Source organism: Arvicanthis niloticus, chromosome 28, assembly GCF_011762505.2.
Source record: "Arvicanthis niloticus isolate mArvNil1 chromosome 28, mArvNil1.pat.X, whole genome shotgun sequence".
Classification (NCBI taxonomy): domain Eukaryota; kingdom Metazoa; phylum Chordata; class Mammalia; order Rodentia; family Muridae; genus Arvicanthis; species Arvicanthis niloticus.
Window position 1 is genome coordinate 15,492,199 of NC_133436.1, and position 22,517 is coordinate 15,514,715.

At 46.2% G+C, this 22,517-nt stretch overlaps 1 protein-coding gene across 5 annotated transcripts in view; it reads right to left on the reverse strand.

Moving 5' to 3' along the window:
• Nucleotides 1-5,087: 5,087 nt before the first annotated feature.
• The window catches only part of Akap12 (A-kinase anchoring protein 12), a 90,723-nt gene continuing 73,293 nt past the window's right edge, over nt 5,088-22,517 (reverse strand). For 3 of the 5 annotated variants that reach the window (XM_076926777.1, XM_076926778.1, XM_076926779.1), the window contains 2 exons: nt 7,617-12,456; nt 5,088-6,083 (listed from right to left, as the gene is read on the reverse strand). In XM_076926777.1, coding sequence (XP_076782892.1) covers nt 7,625-12,456 — 4,832 coding nt within the window. In that variant the 3' untranslated portion in view covers nt 5,088-6,083; nt 7,617-7,624. Of the gene's footprint in view, nt 6,084-7,616; nt 12,457-18,902; nt 19,231-19,939; nt 20,063-22,517 lie in introns of those variants that run through there. The other 2 variants (XM_076926780.1, XM_076926781.1) reach the window with 2 other exon arrangements.

The following is a 22,517-nucleotide window of genomic DNA, read 5'->3' on the forward strand; positions in this document are numbered from 1 at the left end:
AGCCAGGGCTACACAGAGAAACCCTGTCTCGGAAAAAAAAAAAAAAGACAGACAGATGCTTTTCTTTGTTCTGGGGCATTTCTCTAAAGCAGGGGTCTTCAACCTTCCTAACGCCACAGCCCTTTTAATACAGTCCCTCTTGTTGTGGTGACCCAACCAACCATCAAATGACTTTCATTGCTACCTCATAACTGTAATTGTACTACTGTTATGAGTCGTCATGTAAATGATTTTGGAGACACGGGTTTGTCAGAGGGGTCGGCCCACGGGTTGAGAACTGCTCTAAAAGGCTCCTCTTCAAGTTCTCTCCCATCACCCTGCCTGTGACAGCTCCCTTATTCTTTAAGCTATCTTCTTAATGAAGTATCTGGGTTTCACATTGGATCCTTTTCTTCCCTTAAAGGGCTCGTTCATGTTGTTTCTGATATAATGGACTGTCCCTGTTTAAAATTTATTTATTTAATGTATATGAATGTTGCATCTGCATATACACCTGTGTGCTAGAATCACATTATAGATGGTTGTGAGCCACCATGTGGTTGCCGGGAATTGAACTCAGGACCTCTGGAAGGCCAATCGGTGCCCTTAACTGGCGAGCCATCTTTTCATCTCCTGGACTGTTCCTTTTAATGCTGTCCCACCTCATGGCCCAGTCAGGGCTCCAACGTGGTAATATTCCTCTCTCCTTATAAAGTTCATTTCTTAAAGATCGTTTAAATTGTTAACCTACTTACCATGCAATTAAAGCAATTCTCTTCCAAACTTACTTTATCTAGCTAGCTATTTATTTTTGAGACAGGGTTTTTTTTTTTTTTTTTTTTTTTTACATAGCCCTGGCTATGCTGGAACTCACTATGTAGACCAGGCTGGCCTCAAATTCACAGAGATTGTCTTGCCTCTGGCTCCCAAGTACTGGGATTAAAGACTTTGCAGCTAGCTCCACCATGCCCTGCCCTCATGCCCTGCCCTTCGAGATATTTTAAAGCCTTACATTACCACAAAGGCCCTCAATTTTCTGTGCCACAGAACTCTCTAGAAAGCTTGAGCAGAAAGATTGTCGGCCCTACTCCTGAAAGGATTTGGGTCACTCTATGCAGGGTGGAATCCTTAAATTTCTTTTTTTGTTTTTTGTTTTTTTTTGGGGGGGGGGTTTGAGACAGGGTTTCTCTGTGTAGCCCTGGCTGTCCTGGAACTCACTCTGTAGACCAGGCTGGCCTCGAACTCAGAAATCCGCCTGCCTCAGCCTCCCAAATGCTGGGATTAAAGGCGTTGTCCACCACTGCCCAGTTTAAATTTCTTTTGTTGTTTCTTTTGTTGTTGTTGATGGTGGAGGTAGTGGGGGTGGGGGTGGGGGATATCTCATCTAACTAAGCCTGTCCTCAAACTCCTTAAGTAGCTCAGGATGACCTTGAACTCCAGATTCCTCCAGCCTACCCCTGCTGAGTCCTGGAATTTCAGGCATATGCCACCACACCTGGCTTACAATGGTTCTAGTGACAGAACCTAAGTGCTGGACAAAATTCCTACTAGCTGAATGACACCTCAGCCTGGAGCCCAACTGTTACTCAGGAGTTCCCAGATGGTGCTGATGCTGGTGACAATCCTATGAGCAGCACAGGGTTCCTGGTCATCTTTGCTGTAGAATAACTGTCCTTTCTTCTCTTATTAAGGTTGGCAGAACTGTAGGAGTTTGAAGACTCTGCGGCTTGTTCAAAACTTTCTGTTCTCAGTCTAGATGTGTTTATAATCTGTGAGCACTTAATAAGGATGTCGTCCAAGAGGTGAGGATAGTGGCACATGCCTAAGATGCCAGCACTTGGAAAGTAGAGACAGGAGGATTACCATGAGTTACAGGCCAGGCAGAACTACTAGTAAAACCATCAGGAAACAGAAACAAACAAAAGCCAGACACCTCGGAGGGTGGGGTAAGAGGATCATTAGGTGTTCCAACTGTCCCTGGGCTGCACAGTGAGTTCAGGGTTAGCCAGGGGTAAACAGACCTTGCTTAAGGACAGGGGGATGGGGTAGGTGGAAGAAGAGAGAAAGCAAAGTAACAGATGCCCTAAATTTTCCAAGGAGCAGCCTGGTTACCCTTCACAAGGGTCTGGGGGGTGGGGTAGGGGCGGGGGAGCAGGTAGAGGATGAACTAGCATGAGAGCCAGGTGTGGGAGCACATGACATTAATGCCAGCACTGCCCAGGCAGAACCAGCTGACTCTTGGAGCCTGGTATGCACAGCAAGCCTTGTCTAAAACTCAAAGCATAGCATCAGAGGCTCTGACCAAAGTTAGGTCTTCTCAGCATCACTGGGATGGAAGCCTTCCCAATCCTTCATCCTTTACCATTTTTCTATAAATATTTAAAAGAATGGATTAAAAACGCTTCTCTTTTCAGTAATACAGAGATACCCACAACAGACAAAGGTCTGGAGACAGCCAGACAGCCAGTGGCTGAGAGAGCCAAAGCCCTGAGTAACAGTGGAGAAAGAGATCAGAGGGCCCTGCAAACTCAGCAGTCTCCTACCCACATGGGGCTCCTGGTAAAAAAAAAAAAAAAAAAAAAAAAAAAAAAAAAAATCAGGGTAAGGAAGAAAAAAAATTCAGGTCCTATAGAGAAGGCTTAACCTCTTAGAGGAACATGTCTGAAAATGAAGCATGCCAAATAATTATAAGGGAGATCAAAGCTATTATTACAAAACTATCAAACTACTCAACGAGTTAACTGTGCTTACACAATACTTCTGGTGTTTTTCTAACTTTCATAACAAGAAAATACTGATATATTAGTACATTCTATCTTTACATTCCATTGGTGAGAGAGAGGGAGAGGGAGAGGAAAGGGAGCCCATATGTTTGGTGTTTGTGGAGGCCAAAGAAAGACATTCTGTCCCTTGGAGCTGGAGTCACAGGTGATTGTAAATCCTCTCTTTCCCCTCCCACATGGGCTGGGAAATGAATTCAAGTCCCCTGGAAGAGAAAAGCTCTAAATGCTGAGCCATCTCTCCAGTCATCTTTTGCAAAACAGGACCAGTAAGTTCTAAGTATGGCTTATCTTGCCTCAGTTGGGTGGTATATTCCTGTGTGACACCAGACCCTCCATACTAGGGCAAAGAGATCTTGACTTTAAGGCCAGCTGTTATTTGACACTATTCCTGGAGAAATGTAAAGATCTACTCACCCCAGATAGGTAAGCAGTAACAGATCAGATTAAGGTTACTTACAGGAGTAAAAGTCTCAAAGAAAGCTCCATCATTGAAGCTTTCCCTAGCATGAGTAAACCCTGGAATTTAATGCATGATTTGTAGGCAGCTCCACAAGTCCCAGGGTGTCTCTTTTAGATAGCTCAGCTGGCCTGAGCCTCTTCTAGGAAGTTTGGTTTCTCTGAGAGTCTTCCAGCAGCTCCAAGTGTTTAAATAAGCTTGGGGAGAATGGGGTCTATTGAGTGTGGTCAGTTTCAGGAACATCCTGAAACTCCTGAGTTGTTTACTTCATGAGTTTCCAGGGTAGTCTGTTTCTTCTGAGGAAATTGCTACACAAAACCAGCTATAGTTTCACAAGGGAACAAAAGAAGGGATGGAGAAAGAATGAGAAGGAAGGAGGCAGGGTGGCACCAAGCCCAAGTTTCTGTGATAAGCTTAAAGAAATTTTGGAAGGAACTGGATGTATGGTGGCATATGCCTCTGAATCTCAGCTGGTCAAAATAAGGTAAAATGATCTGGGATCATAGTTATCATCTCAGTGGTATAGCATATACAAGACCTTGAATTTCGCCAATCCCTTACCTTTTCCTCCAAAACCTGCAGAGATCTTCGTAAACTATCATTTTCTCCAACATCAGAGCTCTTAATGTTTCTCTATTCCAAATCATCTTCTGTTTGAGACCTATATATCCTGCTGCTGCTTCTACATTTGTTTTAAATATTATAATGATGGATACTGGCAGTTTGACTGGATCTGGAATTACCTAAGAGACACAGCTTGGGTTTGTACTTGAGGAAGTTTCCAGGCTTGCTGAAAAATGGATGCCCAACCCTGAGTGTGGGCAGCATCTCTCATTTATTGGGACTGTAGCATGAATAAAGAAGAAAGAGCAAGCCGGGCGGTGGTGGCGCACGCCTTTAATCCCAGCACTTGGGAGGCAGAGGCAGGCGGATTTCTGAGTTCGAGGCCAGCATGGTCTACAGAGTGAGTTCCAGGACAGCCAGGGCTTTACGGAGAAATCCTGTCTCGAAAAACCAAAAAAAAAAAAAAAGAAAGAAAAAAAAAGAAAGAAAGAAAAACCTAAAACAAACACAACCAAATATAACCATTTCAAAAAAAAAAAGTAAAAAAGTTGCTTTCCCCCCCCCCCCCCCCAATGAATTAAGGGTTGGCAAGATGGTTGTGTTTGTTTTAGGTTTTTCTTTCTTTCTTTCTTTCTTTCTTTTTTTGTTTTTTTCTTTTTTTTTTTTTTTTTGTTTTTTTTTTTGTTTTTTTTTTTGTTTTTTTTTTGTTTTTCGAGACAGGGTTTCTCTGTGTAGTTCTGGCTGTCCTGGAACTCACTCTGTAGACCAGGCTGGCCTCGAACTCAGAAATCCGCCTGCCTCTGTTTTAGGTTTTTCAAGACAGAATTTCTCTATGTAACAGCTTTAGCTGTTCTGGAACTTCTTGTAGACCACGTTGGCCTCTGACTCACAGAGACCCACCTGCCCTTCCTCCCAAATGCTAGGATTAAAGGCTTGCAACACCATGTTCAGGAGGGTTTTTGTTGTTGTTGTTGTTTTATTCCTTCCGTTTTTTTTTAAAAACAAAGTCCCAGTCATTCTTAGGTAGCCTGAAACTTCCAGCAATTCTCTTGCCTCTGCCTTCCAAGGGCTGAGATTACAGGTGTGTGCCCCAACACCTTGTTCTAATGGTTTCCTTCAACAAAACCCAAAACCCATTCCCACCATGGCTTCTTCTAATTCTGTAACAAACCAGTACATAGTAATGTCTTCATGGAGTGACTAGTAAGAAAAGTCCCAGTTTCTCTCATGGTCTTCTCCTTGCCAGTATCTTCCGGTAAATATAGGACCCAGGCCCCTCAGTAGTTAATAAAAACCAGTGAATATAAGTGAAGTAAATATTTTTATTTAATCAGCTGTCAAATCACAATTTATCCAAAGGAACATTGCAACGTTGTTCTTAAAAGAAGGGGCACAGATATAACACAGACTCCAGTATCTATCAAAATACCATCTGTAAAGAACAGGACTCACTTTGATCTGCATATGAATTTGGTCCACCATAGAAGAGTACAATCCAAAAAGTAACAACAGATTCCTTCTGCGTTAGGAAACCCCTCATGGCCTTAGGCACACTCATCTGTCCATATCGTTAAGAGAAGGGGCTTAATCTGACACTAAGGAGACTTCTTTCCAACCTGGACTGGATTAGAAAAAAAAGAACGTCATGGTAATATTGGGACATTCTGGATGTTTGAAAATGGGGGTGTGTGTTTCTGAGCTCGCTGTGCATAGGAAAACGACCACTTTCAGAGGACTAGGAGCCCACAGATCTAAGCATCAGTAAACTTTAAAAAAAAGACTTGTATCTTCCTGCCAGGAATGTTATTTCTCTGTTTGCTGCAGGTTACAGTTGAGGCTTAGGGCTTCTCAAGGCTTCGCTAGGGCTGCACACCCATTATATATTGCATAATACAAAAGGCATGTGCTTAAACATTAGAAAAAAAAATATACAATAGGAACCGGAGGAGGACTACATAAAACAGACATATAAATACATAAAGGAGGATGCTCCAGTTTGAAAAGTAGAACTAGGTCTTGCCGACACGGGTTCCAGGTTGAGAACGCAGGACCTTAAATCTGAACTACACGGCATCAAGGGGTAAATCAAAGGCAGTCTTGAAACGAGGAAATGTTAGCTGGCTCTAGCTCCCGATGAAGCCTCAGGATTGTCAGGGTGCTCTACAGGGTTGAAATCATTGGACGGCCCTGCTCTCTGCATCTCAAGGGCTCTGAAATCTTGGTCTTAAGGTCCCAACAGCAGCGTCTTGTTCCGTGACTTGTCTTCTTCACATTCTGGTCTTCAAATATACAATGAGCAACTGGAGAAGGAAGAGAGAGAAGAGATAAAAATCCCCTTTCCTCCCTCATTGTGTGGACGACAGAACAACTGCCCAAGAGGCACGGGAATGGGGAGCTCTGGGGATGGGGACCTCTGGACTGGGATCTAACTGCATTAGAAGGAAGAAGGGGGTTAGCTAGGCAGCTCAGGTTTACCACACAAGCCTGGAGACCTCAGTTCAACCCTTCAAAAAGTTGTTCTCTAACCTCCCCGCCCCCCAATATATATCATGCATAGGAACCCCACCCCACCCATATCATGCATTTTGCCTTTAATCCCAGCCCTCCTTGGGAGGCAGAGGCAGGCAGATTTCTGAGTTCGAGGCCAGCCTGGTCTACAGAGTAAGTTCCAGGACAGCCAGGGCTACTCAGAGAAACCCTGTCTCCAAAAACCAAAAAAAATCAAAAATAAAATAAAATAAAATAATTTTTTAAGGGCTAGAAAGATGGTGCAGTGAATCCTCCAAACTTAACACACACACCACACACAGAGACATAGTGGGTAGTAGGGGATGGGGTGGGGGTGGGGTCCTTATAGGTGGATAACTAAGTCATAGTGCTTGCCTAGAATATGCCCTGGATTCCAACCTCAGCACCACACACAGAAGAGAAATGCATCTTATCAGAGCCAGATGGGGCGGCTCATTGACTGTAATCTACTGACAGGGCAGGCTGAAGGTAAAAGCATTATCGGGAGTTCAAGTCCAGCCTGGGCTACAGAGTGAGACCCTGCCTCTAAAAAACAAATAATGTAATCCCAGCACTTGAGAAGTAATAGATCATTCTCATTCTCCTTAGCTACAAAACAAGCTCAAGACTAGCCTGGGCTACACAAAGCAAGCTCAAGGCCAGCCTGGGCTAAATAAAGCAACCTCAAGGCTAGCCTGGGCTAAAACAGAAAAGACAGCATGTTCCATTTTGTGCTATACTGCTGCAAGGCTAAATTAGCAGTGCCACCCCTTCCCAGGTTCAGATGCAAAGTTAAAAAAATGCTTGTTAATGCTGCTGGGAGCAGGGGGGCGTCCACGCCCTCTCCCCAATAGCTATAAACTAGTTTTGAAAAAAAGAGATTCCTACTATGTCTCAGTGATGTGAACATGCAAGTTAACGGAGGGGCTGGGAGGGGCCAACCCCTAGAGCTGGAGTCACAGGTGGTTGTGAGCTGCCCAACTTCGGTATTGGGAATCGAACACTCTCTCTCTGCAAGGGAGTCACCTCTCCGGGCCCTAAACTAAAATGTTAAAAGTTTTGGCTGAGCTCGGTGTGGTGGTGTACGCCTTTAATCCCAGTGGGAAAGGGAGAGAGGCAGAGGCCAACCTGGTCTGCATGGTGAGTTCCAGGACAGCCAGGACTACATAATGGGACCCTGTCTCAAAACAACAATCTACCCTCAAACATCTACCCTAGACTCTCGTTGATAATTATTTCTAACTGAAGGTTGGTTCTATATAAAATCAGTTATCTGCCATGTAGGGGTGGAGCAGGACCAACCACCCAGAAGGAAGTTTACCTACCTAATGTCTTAGGATTCTGCCAGGTCTCCCTTTGGCTCCTGTAGGTCCTCTTCTGCCTGGGCCTTGTTCATTTCTTCTTCCTGGACCTCTACTTCCGGGGCATCTCCCTCCTCAGTTAGCTTTGGTCCGTTGGTGTCTGGGGACTCTTTGGTTAGATTTCCAGAGGCGTCCGCCTCTGCCTGGGCTAAGCTTTGGTGCTGGGGGCCATCAGCAGCATACTCTTTTTGATCTTTGGATTGAGGAGGCAGCTGCTCCACACTTTCTTTGACACCGGCACTTTCAACTGCAAGCATATTGGTTTCTGAAGCCTTGCTCAAGCCCTTGGAACTATGAGAAATTGCAAGTCCTTCCTGGGCTACGGCACTGAGTGTCTCATCTTGGACAGAGACTTGACCGCAGCTTTCATCTTTGTCCAGCATCTGTTGAGCTTCCTGTCTGTCCGCCTGCGTCACAGGAACCTCTATCTGTGAATCAGAAGCATCAGTTTCAGGGGCCGTTTCTGTACATGCGAACTGGTCCATGGCTGTCTGGATGACGTTCTGGACAATCTTACTGCTCTTACTCTCAAGTTCCAAGATCTCAGGTTCAGCCTTGAGGGCTTTCTCTTTTGCTGTACTTTCCTTGCCGTCAGCATCCGGAACAACATCTGGCTTGTCATCTTCATCTGATCTCTGTTTCTGGGATGCACTTATTTCTCCTTGCAGGTCAGAACGTAGGGTGCTTTCAGGAGCAGGAGTTACTATTATTGGGATGGACTCTGCCTGAGACTCAGGCCCCAGGGGCACAGTGTCCTCTCCATGCTGAAGAGTCCAGTGGCCACCCGTTTCGGAAGACTTCTCGGCTGGTAGTAAGTGTGCACCTACACACTCCAGACTTTCATCTGTCTCTGAAATTGCGACAGTTTCTATGACCTTTTTCACAGCTTCGGCTGTTTGAGTGACTGATGTGTCTGAGCTTTGAACTTGAAACTCTATGCAACCTGCTTTGTCTTGGTCTGGGAGCGAAGGGCTTTCTTCAAGGCTGCCCAGTTCCTTTCCTCTCTCTGAGTTGAGCATGTCAACTGTCAGGACTGGCTTCAGGTGGGCTCTTTCCGGCTCAGGAGTGGCTGTTTCCTGTTCATGTTCTTCACTCACTTGCTCTGGCTTTGTCTCCATTTTCTCCTTTTCAAAGTCGGTTCCCATATCTCTCTCCTTGTCCAGGCTAAGACTCTGCTCTTCAGTACTCTCCTTTTCCTGACATCTGACCACTTCCGTTGTGTCACCGTCAGGTGTCACGTCAGCAATCTTTTGACTGTTGGGTCCAGTGTGTACAGACACCTCCTGTTCTTGAACACATAGTCCATCTTTGACTTTTTCTCCATCACACTGGCCAGCCTCACCTTCTTGACCCACCTCAGTCTTGGCCAGAATGGGCACTGCCCCGGCAGCAAGCTCTTGCTGTGAAGGTTCTAGAACATCTCTTCCTGTTTTTTCCTCGGGTTCTTCTTGGGCTGGAAGTTTAGGTGGTGTTGAAGGCCCCTCCTTCTGAGCAGGAACTGCCTCTTCTTCTGCGACCTGTGACTGCCTGACAGCTGCAATGGCTTTACAGTCCTGGCTGTCAACGGTCTCGTCTTGCTGTGCCCCATCTGCAGTGTCTGAATCTGCTAGGGGAGTACTTCCATCTGTCTCACTGTCTGTCAAGGTTTCAGATGACTCTGGGGCCACGCCCTGTTCCATCAGCTGCTGGAGCTTGACAGGCTGGCATGTGGTGACACAGTCTATACCCACTGTGACTTCAGAAACTTCGAGGCTCTCTGGGGTAGCCTGTACCGTCTCTGAGCCTTGTGCCGAATGCTCAGCTTCGGCTTCCTGTTCGGGTCCTTTCAGCGCAACATCTTTCTCTTTCTCCGTAGCCAGCACCTCGGAGTCCTCTTCTACTTCCTCCACCTTCTCCAGTGCTTTTGGTCCTGCTCTCTGCACAGTATGGGTTGCAGGCACCTGGGACTCCTCTTTCACCTTATCTGCAACGGCTTGGAGGATGGCCTGCATCTGGCGCTCCTGTTCTTCTGTATCTAGCATGCCACCCTCTACCTCCTGAACCGGGGTGGCTTCCTCTGTGGTGTCTGGGGAGTCGGTCAGCTGGGAAACTGCCGACACCATGTCTGTGGTCTCTTCTGCCCCTGATGCTTCAGTAACTTCTTCAGCACGAAGCGCCTCTGCGGTTTCTGCGGCTGTCACTGCTTCTGAGGTGAAATCCACCTCACTGGTGACGACTATGTCGTCATGGGCATCTTTGCCCTCTGGTAAACTCTGGGTGAGCACAGGAGTTTCTCCTGCAATGATGTCTTTTTCAGTGGCCTCTTCAACAGGTGGTATGGCTTCTCCCCCTGCGTGTTCAAGAGGTTCTGTCACGGAAGCAGATATCCACGAAGGAGACCGCTCTTCGGCGCTAGTCACTGCCCTGGTCCCGTCAATGACTGTGACACTCACAGTGTGAACCAGAGTCTTACTGAGTTCCTCAGACACATACACAGCCCCCTGCAGATGGGGTAACTCCACATTCTCCTGTGCTCGCTGAGCTTCCATCTTCTCCCTTTCCACCGCGTCATACTCAGACAGAGGCACAACGGCTGGGACATCAGGGTCGTCTTCATTGACTTCCGTTGGCCCCGAGTCTTCGACAGCGGCTTGCTCTTGCTTCCCATCTGCCCTTTTCTTCCGGCGTCCGGGAATGAATTTCTTAATGGAGACCCAAGATTCCTCTTTACTGGGTTCGACCTCGGCAGCCAGCTGCTCTACGCCGGAGTCTTCAGTTTTCTCTTCCAGTTTGGATTTGGATTTCTTTCTTGGAGTGACTAATCTTTTAAATGACTCCCACGTGGAGACACCCTCCCCTTCAGAAGGGCTTCCAGCTGGCTCGGGCGAGGAACTTCCTTGCCCTTGGTCTTGTTCCTGGGTGCTGGCAGGAACAGCGTCTGCTCCAGCTTCTTTGTCTTTGCTAGCCTCCTCGGCTCTGTGACCATCCCCTCCCAGTGTTCTTGGCCCTCCTTCATCATCTGAAGAGGATGCCTTCCTTGCTCTCTTCTTGGACGATCCGACACAAATCAAGGCCTCCCAGGACACTGAAGTATCCACCCTGCGCCTTGGTTCCTCTGGCTTTTGCTCCTCGCCAACCGCCTTGACCTCGTCTTGCATCTCCGACATTGTACTCTCCGTAGAGGACAAGGTGGCGCTCTTGACCTTGTCCAGCTCTTCTTCCTTGTCGCTCTCAGAAGGTCTTCGGACCCGTTTCTTGGGTGTCACCATCTTTTTGAAGGATGCCCAGGGGGTGATCCCTCCTTCCCTTTTCTTCTCTCCGTCAGAAGTAGCTCCTTCCTCAACTTCCCCTTCCTGAGGTGCTTCCGAAGGCCCTTTCTCCAGACATGTGATCTCCTCAGGCTCTTCAGGGGAAGACGCAGAGCTCTCTCCTTTCTGTTCGTCGGCACTCTCTGGGGACTCGGTTGGAATGTGTTGGTATTCTCCTGGCTCTTCGTCTCCCCCGCCTCCTCGTTTCCCCTTCTGCTTCTTCCCGGAAAGCTTCTTTAAGCCCGAGCTACTGAAGAGTTTCTTCAAGGGACTTCCCTGTACCTTGATTCTCTCCTGAGAGGACAGCATCTCCACCTCACTGACAATGCCTTCGGGGTGTTTAGGCGGCATCTTCTCATCGGGACTCAGATCTGTCAGCTGAGTATGGTCACCTCCAGAGACACACACTTCTTTGCTCTTCATCAGGTCCTCCACAGGCTCAGCTTCCTGGGGGACCTCCTGGGTCCCAGCCAGTTTCTCAGGGGGCAAGGATTCTCCCATTGCTTCCACCACCACGACCCCTTCAACTTCTCCTCCTCCTCCTTGCTCCTCTGTCGTCTTCTCCACGGTGCTCACATGGACCTCTGCAACAACTTCTTGTTGGGCTTCCGTCTTCTCGTCAAACACTTCCGTTGCCAAAGGAGCACACTTCTCCTCTGACAATGCCTCCAGGTCACTGACTTGGTCTTCCAAAGGCAACTCCACCTTCTCGTAGTCTGCTGACAGCCTGGCCTGGTCAGTGCCTTCTTCAGGCTCCTGCTGTTCCGAGGCCGAGGCCGGGGCTGGCTCCGTCTTTTCCCTCTCTTCCTTGTCTACTTTCTCGGCCTCTTGCTCCTTTCTCTTGTCAGAAGTTTCCAGATCATCCTCCTTTGGTTTCTTGAAGCTGGTCTTCTTGCGCCAGCCGGCCCAGCCGTGAGTGAAGAATTTCTTGAAGGAAGATGTTGTCTCACTGCTGACGGGGCTGGTTGGAGATTCTAGGGACTTGGTAGGTTCTTTCTCTCGCTTTTCTTCTCCTTCTTCGTTGGCTGCTTCTTCCTCAGTCGCTTGACCAGATTCGGCTTGAAGGGGAATTTCTGTGCTGCTCTGTGCTTGCTTCAGGGTACCTTCTTGCTTCTCCGTGGATTGCTTCAGCTCACTCTCTTTGGATGCCGACTCTCCGGCGGTCTCCACACCGGGCTCCTGGTGGTCTCCAGCTCCAACGGAGGCTTCTGCCCCTTCGCCTTCATCCTTTTTGACAGTGAGTAGCTGGACAGTATCCGACTTCTCATTTTTATCCTTCTTCACCGTGAATTTAAAACCAACAAATTTAAATACCTTCTTGAAGCCGACATCGTTAGCCTGGGACTCGGCAGGCTGTGCCATTTCTTCCACATTGCTTTCTGAAGCAGGGATCCGTTCGATTGTTTCTGGTGTTTCCTCCTGCTTATCCTTTGTGATGTCTTCCACAACTGTGGAGTTGGCCGCCATTTCTTTCGCTCTGTCTTTTTCTTTCACATCTTCTGACTCTCTCTGTCCAACTATTAACAAGGGGAAGGAAAAGAAGGGGAAAATTACTTAGCTCAGCAAGCCTAACACTCTTGCTAATAGGCAAGGTAGACTGTGGAGGTCTCAGTAAGTGTTTCATAGATTGGACCATGGCTACTCCTTTCAAAGGACCATCTAAAACCTCAAGTTCAAGGTGCCACACACTTGGCTTTTCACCTTTCCTTGGTTATCAAGAAATTCGTTCCATGGACTGGAGAGATGCCTCAATGGTTAATAATACATGCTATTTTGTAGAGGACCAGGACACTCAATTCCAAACACCCACATGGAGGCTGGCTCCAACATCCTCTTCTGGCCTCTGAACGCACATGGTACACAGGTATATATGCAAGCAAAACTTATACAAGGAAAAATAAATCAAAAACAAAACAAACAAACAAAAAAAAAACCCAAACCCTCATGAATACATGAGTAGGGATACAAAAAGAAAATCCAGTAAATGAGGATTGAGAAATAGTATTTAAAAAACAAAATCAGGGGCTGGAGAGATGGCTCAGTGGTTAAGAGCACTGACTACTCTTCCAGAGGTCCTGGGTTCAATTCCCACCAACCACATGGTGACTCAAAACCATCCGCAATGGGGTCTGATGCCCTTTGGTGTGCCTGAAGACAGCAATGGTGAATACATAAATCTTAAAAAAAAAAAAAAAAAAAATCAGGATTAAAATCATGTGACTAACTCCAGCACTCAGGAGGCAGTAGCAAGAGATACCTATGAGTTCAATGACAGCTTGGCCTGGGGACTGAGTTCCAGGATAGCTAGGGGAGTGCACAGTGGGAGCCTATCTTTAAATAAATAACACACAACCAATGAAACAATGTATGTGTGTGTGGTGTACATGGCTGTGTGTCTGTGTGCGGGATGACACTGAGGTCTTCCTTGGTCGCTCATTTGATTTATTTATATTCATTTATTTACTTCGTGTTGGGGGGCTGTATCCTGTCACAAAGCACATCTGGAGATCAGAGACACGGTCCAGTGGGAACTGGTTCTCTGCCCCTGCTGTACTTGAAATTATTTCCTCATGCATGGCCAAAAGCACCTTTACCTGCTGAGCCATCTTATGGTCTCTCACGGAACCCAGAGGCCACTAATTTAGCTGCACTAGATAGCTAGCAAGTCCTGGGGGACCTATCTAGCAAGTTCCAGGGGTCCCTCTTGCTCCCACTTCCCCAGGCTTTTTCTGTGGTGGGTGTTGGGATTTCAAACTCAGGCCCTCCTGTCTTTGTGTTGGCACTTGACATCAGGCTCAAGAAATATAATTTTGAAAAAAAGTTATTTATTTTATGTGAGTACTGTCACTCTCTTCAGACACACCAGAAGAGGATCCCATTGCAGATGGTTGTAAGCCACCATGTGGTTGCTGGGAATTGAACTCAGGACCTCTGGAAGAACAATCAGTGCTCTTAACCGCTGAGCCATCTCTCCAGCCCCATGAAACAATTTTTATAGAGGGAACAAAGGGTTAATAAACAGATAAAACTTGTAGTGTGACCCACTAAGTCACTCTCTTTAGTTGGTTGGTTGGTTAGTTAATTAGTTCATAGACAAACCTTACTGAGGCCAGGCTAGCCTAGATTTTAGTATGTAGCCAAGAATGATCCTGATCTTCTGTCTTCCAGCCTCTGTCTCCCGAGTGCTGGGATTGCAAGCAAATGCCACCATGTTTATGTACCCTTATTAGAATTTCAGAGGTAATGTGACTTGAAAGATGGCTCAGTTCCTAGCAGCCACATGTAGCTCACAATCATCTGTAACCCTAGCTCCTGGAAATCTGATAGCCTCGGGCTCCTGACATGGTATAAGGTACACACCACACACACACACACACACACACACACACACACACACACACACACACATTTATATCCAGGCAAATCGCTCACATAAAAAAATTAAAACAACAACAACAAAATAATTTTGGAGGTCTATCTCTGTGCTGGCTAATTTTAGGTCAATTTGGTACAATCTATATTCATGTGAGAGAAAGGAACCTCAAATGAGAGAATGCCTCCTTAAGATCCAGCTGTAGGACATTTTTTTTCTTTGACAGGTTTACTCTGTGTAATACTCCTGGCTATCTTGGACTCACTTGGTAGACAAGGCTGGCTTCAGACTTACAAGAGATCCGCCTGCCTCTGCCTCCCGAGTCCTGGGATTAAAGGCATGCAGCACCGCGCCTGGCTAGACATTTTGTTAATTAGGATTGATGGGGAGGGCCCACCTAGCTGTGGGTGGTGCCATCCCTCAGCTGGTGGTTTTGGGTTCTGTAAGAAAACAGGTTGAGCAAGCCATGAGGAGAAAGCCAATCAGCAGCACCCCTCTGTGGCCTCTGTATCAGCTTAAGCCCCCAGATTCCTGCCCTGCGTGAGATCCTGTCCTGACTTCCTTTGGTGATGAACAGCAATGTGGAAGTGTCAGCTGAATAAACAAACCCTTTCCTCCACAACTTGCCTTTTGGTCATGGTGTTTGATCAAAGTACTAAAAACCTGAACTAAGGCAATCACAAAATAAATTTATATTATAAGATACATAAATATAAATACCACGTTGTTAAGTTAGGCTGGGGGTGTAGCTCTGTGGCAGAACACTTTCCTAGCAAGCTCCAGGCTCTGAGTTTGAGTTCCAAAGGAAATAAAAAGGTTTGGTGTGTGTGTGTGTGTGTGTGTGTGTGTGTGGTGGGGGTGGGGAGGTTTGTTACTTAGAGAACAGGGGCAGGAAGGAAGGAAGGATTGCAAGCTTGAGGGCCATCCTGGGCAAAGACGTGAGACCTCGTCTCACAAATAAAGCCAGACACGGTGATCTATGTCTTTAATCCTAGAGAGTTTGAGTGGCAGGGGAGGTAGATTTCTGTGAGTTCCACAACAGCTCGTCCTATGCAGTGAGTTCCAGGATGACATAATATGTCTCAAATAAATAAACCAAAATAATAAAAAATTATGGTGGTAGGGAATAGTATATCGTCAAGGATGAACAGTTGCTTAATTTGTTGGGTGAAAAGTTGTCAGGAACCATAAAGTTTCAGAGCATCAGTGTCTAGGTCTGCCCCGTTAGCATAGCTGCAGCCATCTTGTTCCATGCCCACTAGCTATTTTCATACTGTTGCTGTAATATGCCTGCCAGTCACTGATGCAGAAAAAATAATTTGACCACATATCCTGTTATGTTCTATATGTTATAAGGTTTGTTAATCTTAAGAAATTCCAAACTATGAGCTCTATGTAGGACTCATCAAAGTAAAGGTCAAAATGAACTGTTGATTCTAAAATGGCTTGTGTCAGAGCTGGCCGGGCAGCACTTCTAGGATCTGCATATGAACTCATTGTGGTTTCTGCAGGTTTTAGTCTTATAAGCTGAATTCAGATTGATCAGTCTTAGGGTGTACGTTCAATACACCATCCCTGTCTGACTGACTGACATCAGTGTCCCTGTGGTTTGTGGGGTGACTCCTGGAACCCAGCAATCAACTCACAGGTGACAAGTTCAAGAAAAATCCTGTTACAATGGAGAAGTCCAACAAGTGCCAACACAACCAAGTAAGCAGGCCTGACGTCCTGTGGGGATCACTGGGAAAGCACATGTCTGCCAGATTCCCAATGAATGGAGTCCGGTTGTGGGGAAATGATCGGCCAAAGGCACGTTATCAAACAGCCTGGCCTGCCGAGCCATTGCCACACAAGACCAAGGTCAAGCAGGAAGGACTGCTTGCAAGAAACTTCAAAAGGCTGGAGAGGAGGGAGAAAGAATGTGGTGGGCTATCGATGCTCTGGGTTTTCTATAAAGTTGGCATTTAAAGAAATACATTTAAATAAAAAAAAAGAAATGATTGGGTGGGAGCTAGAGAGAGCAGTTAAGAGCCCTGACTGTTCTTCCAGAGGTCCTGAGTTCAATTCCCAGCAACCACATGGTAGCTCACAACCATCTGTCATGGGATCTGAGGCCCTCTTCTGGTGTGCCTGAAGACAGCAACAGTGTAGTCACATACATAAAATAAATAATCTTTTAAAAAAAAAAAAAGATTAGGTGTAAAAAGCAAGACAACATGATTTAAAGAAGCTCAAGGGGCACAAGGAGTCACAGTAACAGGGAAAATTAGGAACACAACAACCAGATCCCTCTCCTGGCCCTGAATCAGATGGATACTCACTAGGTAAAACCACCACTGAAAGCATATTTGGTAGTGGGGGGGTGTTTGTGAGAATGATTTAAGATTAGATGATGTTTATTTCTGTGAAATGAGGGAGTGCAGGCTTTGAGAGACCAACAAATAACTCTTAGCCTAAATCCTGTCCCGTCTTTCACAAATTATCATCACAGGGAAGGACTGGATACGTGATGTGTTTTAATCATTTTGCTAGTCTGAGTCCAATTTCATGCGCTTCCAAAGAAGCACATGGTATGTACTTCTTTATGTAATAGATTAAAAGATCCATTAAAACTGGCAGAAAGTTTGGCTGCAGGCAAGGGTAGGCAGATTGGCAGTTCAGTGCCAGCCTGGAGTACACACCAAGACCCTGTCTCAAAATAAAACGTGAGATGGGGTTGTAGCTCAATGCTGGAGTATTTGCCTAGTATGCACAAGGACCTGTGTGCCACACCCAGGACCGACAACAAGAAGCATGCTGGGAACTCCTATAGTTTCATCTAAACATCCATCCATCCATCCATCCATCCATCCATCCATCCATCCATGTATAACAAACTCGAATGGTCCACTCAATACAAGGGGACAATAATCAATACATGCACGTTTTAAAACTGCTAAAATAGCCAGGTGGTGGTGGCGCACGCCTTTAATCGGGAGGCAGAGGCAGGCGGATTTCTGAGTTCGAGGCTAGCCTGGTCTACAGAGTGAGGTCCAGGACAGCCAGAGCTACACAGAGAAACCCTGTCTCGAAAAACAACAACAACAACAAAAAAAAACTGCTAAAATAAATTTTTAGTGGTGTCACTACAACAAAATAACACGGCCACATAATAGCCATGTTAGTTTGACTGAATATATAATCTGTACGTGGTACCATGATTTTTGACTTGTTTGTTAGCCTCCAGAACCATGCGCTGAATAAATTAGTTTACCAATTAAAACATGAAAAAAAAAAAAAGACAAAAAAAACATACCTTGATGAAAACAGCACTTAAACTCAGAAAATACACACAATTATTATTTCTCTACTGAGAATCTAACGTTAGCCAAGAGGCAGAGGCAGGCAGATCTCTGAGTTCAGGGCCAGCGAGGTCTACAGAGCGAGGGCTACACGGAGAAATCCTGTCTTGAAAAAAGAACCCTCGAAAAACCAAAAAAAAAAAAAAAAAAAGAAAGAAAAGAAAAAAGAAAGAAGAAGAAGAAAAAAAGAAAAGAAAAATATAAAAAGAACCCCCACCCCAAAGAAAGAAAAAAATTTTTTTAACTTTTTTTTATAAAGCAAAAAGGACAATCACATTAAATGCATTGAATATTCAAAGAGGAAGAAAAATTCTGACATGATTCCACTGCTCAGGGTGTCAAATCTTTTTCTGCATTGTACAACAACCCGTAAGTCACTGCAGATGGGAATGTCAGTTTGTATGGCCATGTGAATGAACATCAGTATGACTCAGCTATAGCACTGTTGCGTCTGGACCCCGTGACTCTAGTCAGAACAGCAGGCAGACACTTGCATGGCGTGTTTACTGCTGCACTGCTCACAACAACCAGAACAGAAACCAGCAAAGAAAACGACACCAGCGATCCATATATGGAAATGCCACGATGAGACCAGTTGTTGTCTGCTAACCTAAAAAATTAATTTAAAAAGTATTATGGCATTAATTTTTAAAGTATCTGAAATCGGGAAATTGGCTTAAGTTTTTACCAGGTATTATTAAAAGCCAACACTCCTGGGTGCTCCAGGATGGGTCTCAAGATTTCTTTATGCACATTTGCATTAATTGTGCCTTTTCTTTGTCAAGTTTGTCTTATTCCGAGACAAGGTTTTCACATATCCCAGGCTGGAGGTGTTAGGATGATCTTGAACTTCTTACTGAGGTATGGTTATAAGTTTGCCTGAATACATAATCTGTACATGGCTGCTCTTGCAGAGGACCCAGGTTCAATACCCCACGTGGCATCTCACAACTGTCTGTAACTATGGTTCCAGGGGCTCTGACACCCACTCATCAATGCACATAGAAAATATAGACAAATTAAATAAATGCTTAGGAAATCTTAACGGGACTACTAGTCTATAGTATCCTGTAATAAATTGTAAGTAAATTTCTTATTACTTATAATAAGAATCTTTCAGATGCAACCCCAGCTTATTATGAACTGGGCATCTTTTCCGATTTGCCTACAAGGTTAGATACTCGCAGTTTTGTTCGCTTCCACAGGCCTCTTGCCTCAACCCCCCGACCCCAATTTGTCCGGAACTTACAGGAAAGTTCACTTCCAAAAATTCGGCCTCTACTGCATAGCCAAGGTATCAAACATCTGATGGCCCAGGCCTTGAGCTTCGCCTTCGCAGCTACCAAGCCTGGTGGCCAAGGCCGTTTAAATCAGGTTCCAACAGGATACAGAAATGTCCTCGTGGACCCCCCTACGGCACACACGTGCGTTTGCAAAGCCTACATCCTGTGCTTGAACCCACAGCGGATGGCTGGATTCTATTTCTTGGCCATGTGCTGGACACACTGTGATGCGTCAGCCCACGCAGAGAGACCCGGTCCGCCTCCCTCTATGCTCGCTCTATAGTTGCTCTCTCCAGGCTGGGGAGGGTGTTCAATGGCCTTTCCAGCCTACTTCCGCCAGCCACTTCCGTTCCTTTTCCAGGCTACGGTACTGGAGGCTGTGCCCTCTGTCTGGCAAGAATTGACAGCTACTCTTGGGGTAACCTGTGTAGTGTCCGTGTTAAAATCTATTATGCTACCCCCAACAACTGGGGTGTGTGTGTGTGTCCCTGAATCTGTTGCCTACCTGTGAATCCTGTTCCCCTAACTGAGCTGCCCTGTCTTGCCTCAGTGGGAGAGGATGCGCCTAGTCCTGCGGTGACTTAATGTGCCAGGGTGGGGGTGGGGGGTACCCAGGGGAGCCTCCCCCTTCTCAGAGGAAAAGCGGAAGGGGGTAGGCTGTATGAGGGGGGGCCGAGAGAAGGGGGCTGCTGAGATCGGGATATAAAGTGAAATAAATAATAAATAAATAAATATATCTATTGTGCTCATCATCGGGTTAGATTGAGGCAAATTTAGCATGTGTGGCAACCACATGACCTTCATGGAGGCTTAGCCCTGCTCTCCAAAGCTGAGTGGACTTAAGAGTGCAGAGAGCTCCAGGCTGGCAAGTAATGCCCTCTGTCCTGGCCTGCTATGACTCTCAGGAAGACTGAAAAGCTGCAAACAACGCCCCGCCTATCTAGAGGAAATCACAATTCCCAGTCGCTGCCACACTACGGCCGCCAGGGGGTGCGCTACTCACAGCATAAGTTACTCCACCAGGGCATGGTGGCTGGTGGCCCGGGACAGCGGCCCGCGTGGCCCGGCCAGCCGCTCCCGGCTGCCCCATCGCGGGGCACCAACCGGCCGCGGGGCAGGCGCCGGCCGCCCAGTTGGAGAGGGGTACCCTTGGGGACGGCTACATACATCACAGAGGCCAGGCACTGTCGGCCAGGTAACCAAGGCAAGCCCCTCCCCCATATCCAGAAGGCTATAGGATCACATGTGGGGGCCTCACCCTCTAGATCTAGTATAGGAATAGATGAGGGCTTCCTGGCAGTCCCCGCTCTGTGTACCACCTATACCTGACTACCTAGTTAACCCTCAAAGTAATGGCCACAGGCTCTCAGGACACATCTCTGTGAGTGTTCGGCTCTGTGTAAGCACTTTAAATTGATAAACACTCAAGTGTATGTAGTGTTGGTATGTTTCAGGGCCGAGTTCTTTCCTGTAGCCATATACAGTCTTAGAACTTGAAGGCAGAGCCTCCAACTGGTTCAGAAGGCACAGGAACTTCAAAAATGGCCACATAGGGAGAAGGCCCCTACAGCAACTTGGGGGGACAACTTGGCAGTTTATTACAATACTAAGCATATATATTGGTTTTTCGAGACAGGGTTTCTCTGTGTAGCCCTGGCTGTCCTGGAACTCACTCTGTAGACCAGGCTGGCCTTGAACTCAGAAATCCGCCTGCCTCTGCCTCCCAAGTGCTGGGATTAAAGGCGTGCACCACCACTGCCCAGCTAAACATATTTTTTTATCCTGCTATCCTGAGAGACTGCAATCATGATTCTTGGCTCTCACAAACACACAAACACACACACACACACTTGTACTTGGGCAACTGATCAAAATTAGGAATAGCCAATATGAAATTCAGTAGATGGTTAGGTAAAAAGATGGTGGGTTGACAGAAGTGGAGAAGGAAGAATGAATAGGTAATAAGGGGTGTGTTAGGCAGGGAGGGATACTATACTTTTGGTGATAATTATACTGAAAGTATACACACCCTTGACATTTGTCAAAATCCATATTATGTACACCACCAGGACAAAACCTCCACACTCCACACTCCACACTCTGACCACTGCTGTGCAGTGGGGCTGCTTCATTCTTCCATAACAAACGCACCACTTTGGGAAAGGATTTTAACAGTAAAGATACAATAGATACACGGAAACGTTGAATTATGGCTAACTTTTCTATGAACCCAAATTGCTCATATATATATACATATATATATATGTGTGTGTGTGTGTGTATACACATATATATGTACACACATACATATATACACATACACACATATGCACATATGTATACATAAATATATAAAAATATATAATATATAAAATGATAATATATAATAAAACTAATATAGGATTATATATAATTATAAGTGTGTGGTACTTCAGGATAACTGAAGGCTGGCTCGATGGCTGTGAGTCAGGTGTGCAATGGGAGAAGCATAAAGCTTGTCTTCTGATTCTATCCACTTTCAAAGCACGGACACGCCCCACTCCCCATCCCATTAAGTCCTTGTAATGTATGTAACCTGTAAGTGCCACAATACAAGAGTAAGTGTTGGGACATGTCACATCTCCCGCTTGGACAGGAAAATTACTGTGTGTGTGAAGCAGACAATGATTGTTTTGGTGTGAAGAGTGGGGTTTATTCATGCTTACAGTTACATTGAAATCAAACAAAAGAGCACACACACCTTATCTGTCCGCTGGTAGGAACTTCAGAGACCACCTGGCCATTATTTTGAAACAAGGGGACAACTGGTTAGGACAAGAAGTATTTACAGTGCTAAATCAGAATGTTTGTCAGTGAGAAACCAGAAAGGACAACTAACTACAGCGAGAAAGTTGGGCTAGGGAGGCTCAATCACCTGTAAGGGACAAATGGTCACTCTGCCCAGCATCCTGAGAAGGTCCCAGAGTCACCCCCATCGCATTCTGGCTACATTACCTAAATATTGAACCAAAGGGAACATAAGGACAGCAGAGAACAACCAAAAATATCCTAGACCAGGGCTGTGAAATGCCATCCTTTGTGCAAGATGCAGCCACTAAAGGCACAAGTCTGTCTGTGGATACCTGCACTCGGTTTGCAAAAGAACAGCTAGGCAAGCTGGGCCAAGTGATGGCGTGAGTGTGGGTGAAGGAAGGGCTTGGGAGTGGGTAGGGGGCGTGGCTATTTCTCACTGCTAAACTATTAGGCTAAATGGTTTGCTGTGCATACGGTCAGGGAGACGAGGAGTCACTGCCTGCAGTGTGTATCAACTGACGACCCCACCAGACTTCAGTGGGAGACTTCCAATCAGGTGCTCACACAACCAGGTGGCCCTGGTTAAACTGAACAGTCACAAAACCAAGTCATGGATCTGGAAAAGGCTCTGGCAGAGATAAGAGGAGAGGGGAGGTTGGTGAGGTTGGAGCTCAGTGAGTAAAGATGCCTGTCACCAATCCTATTGACCTGAGTTTTATCCTGGGGACCCACAGGGTAGAAGGAGAGAACCAGTTCACACAAGCTGTCCTCTGACTTTCATTAACGTA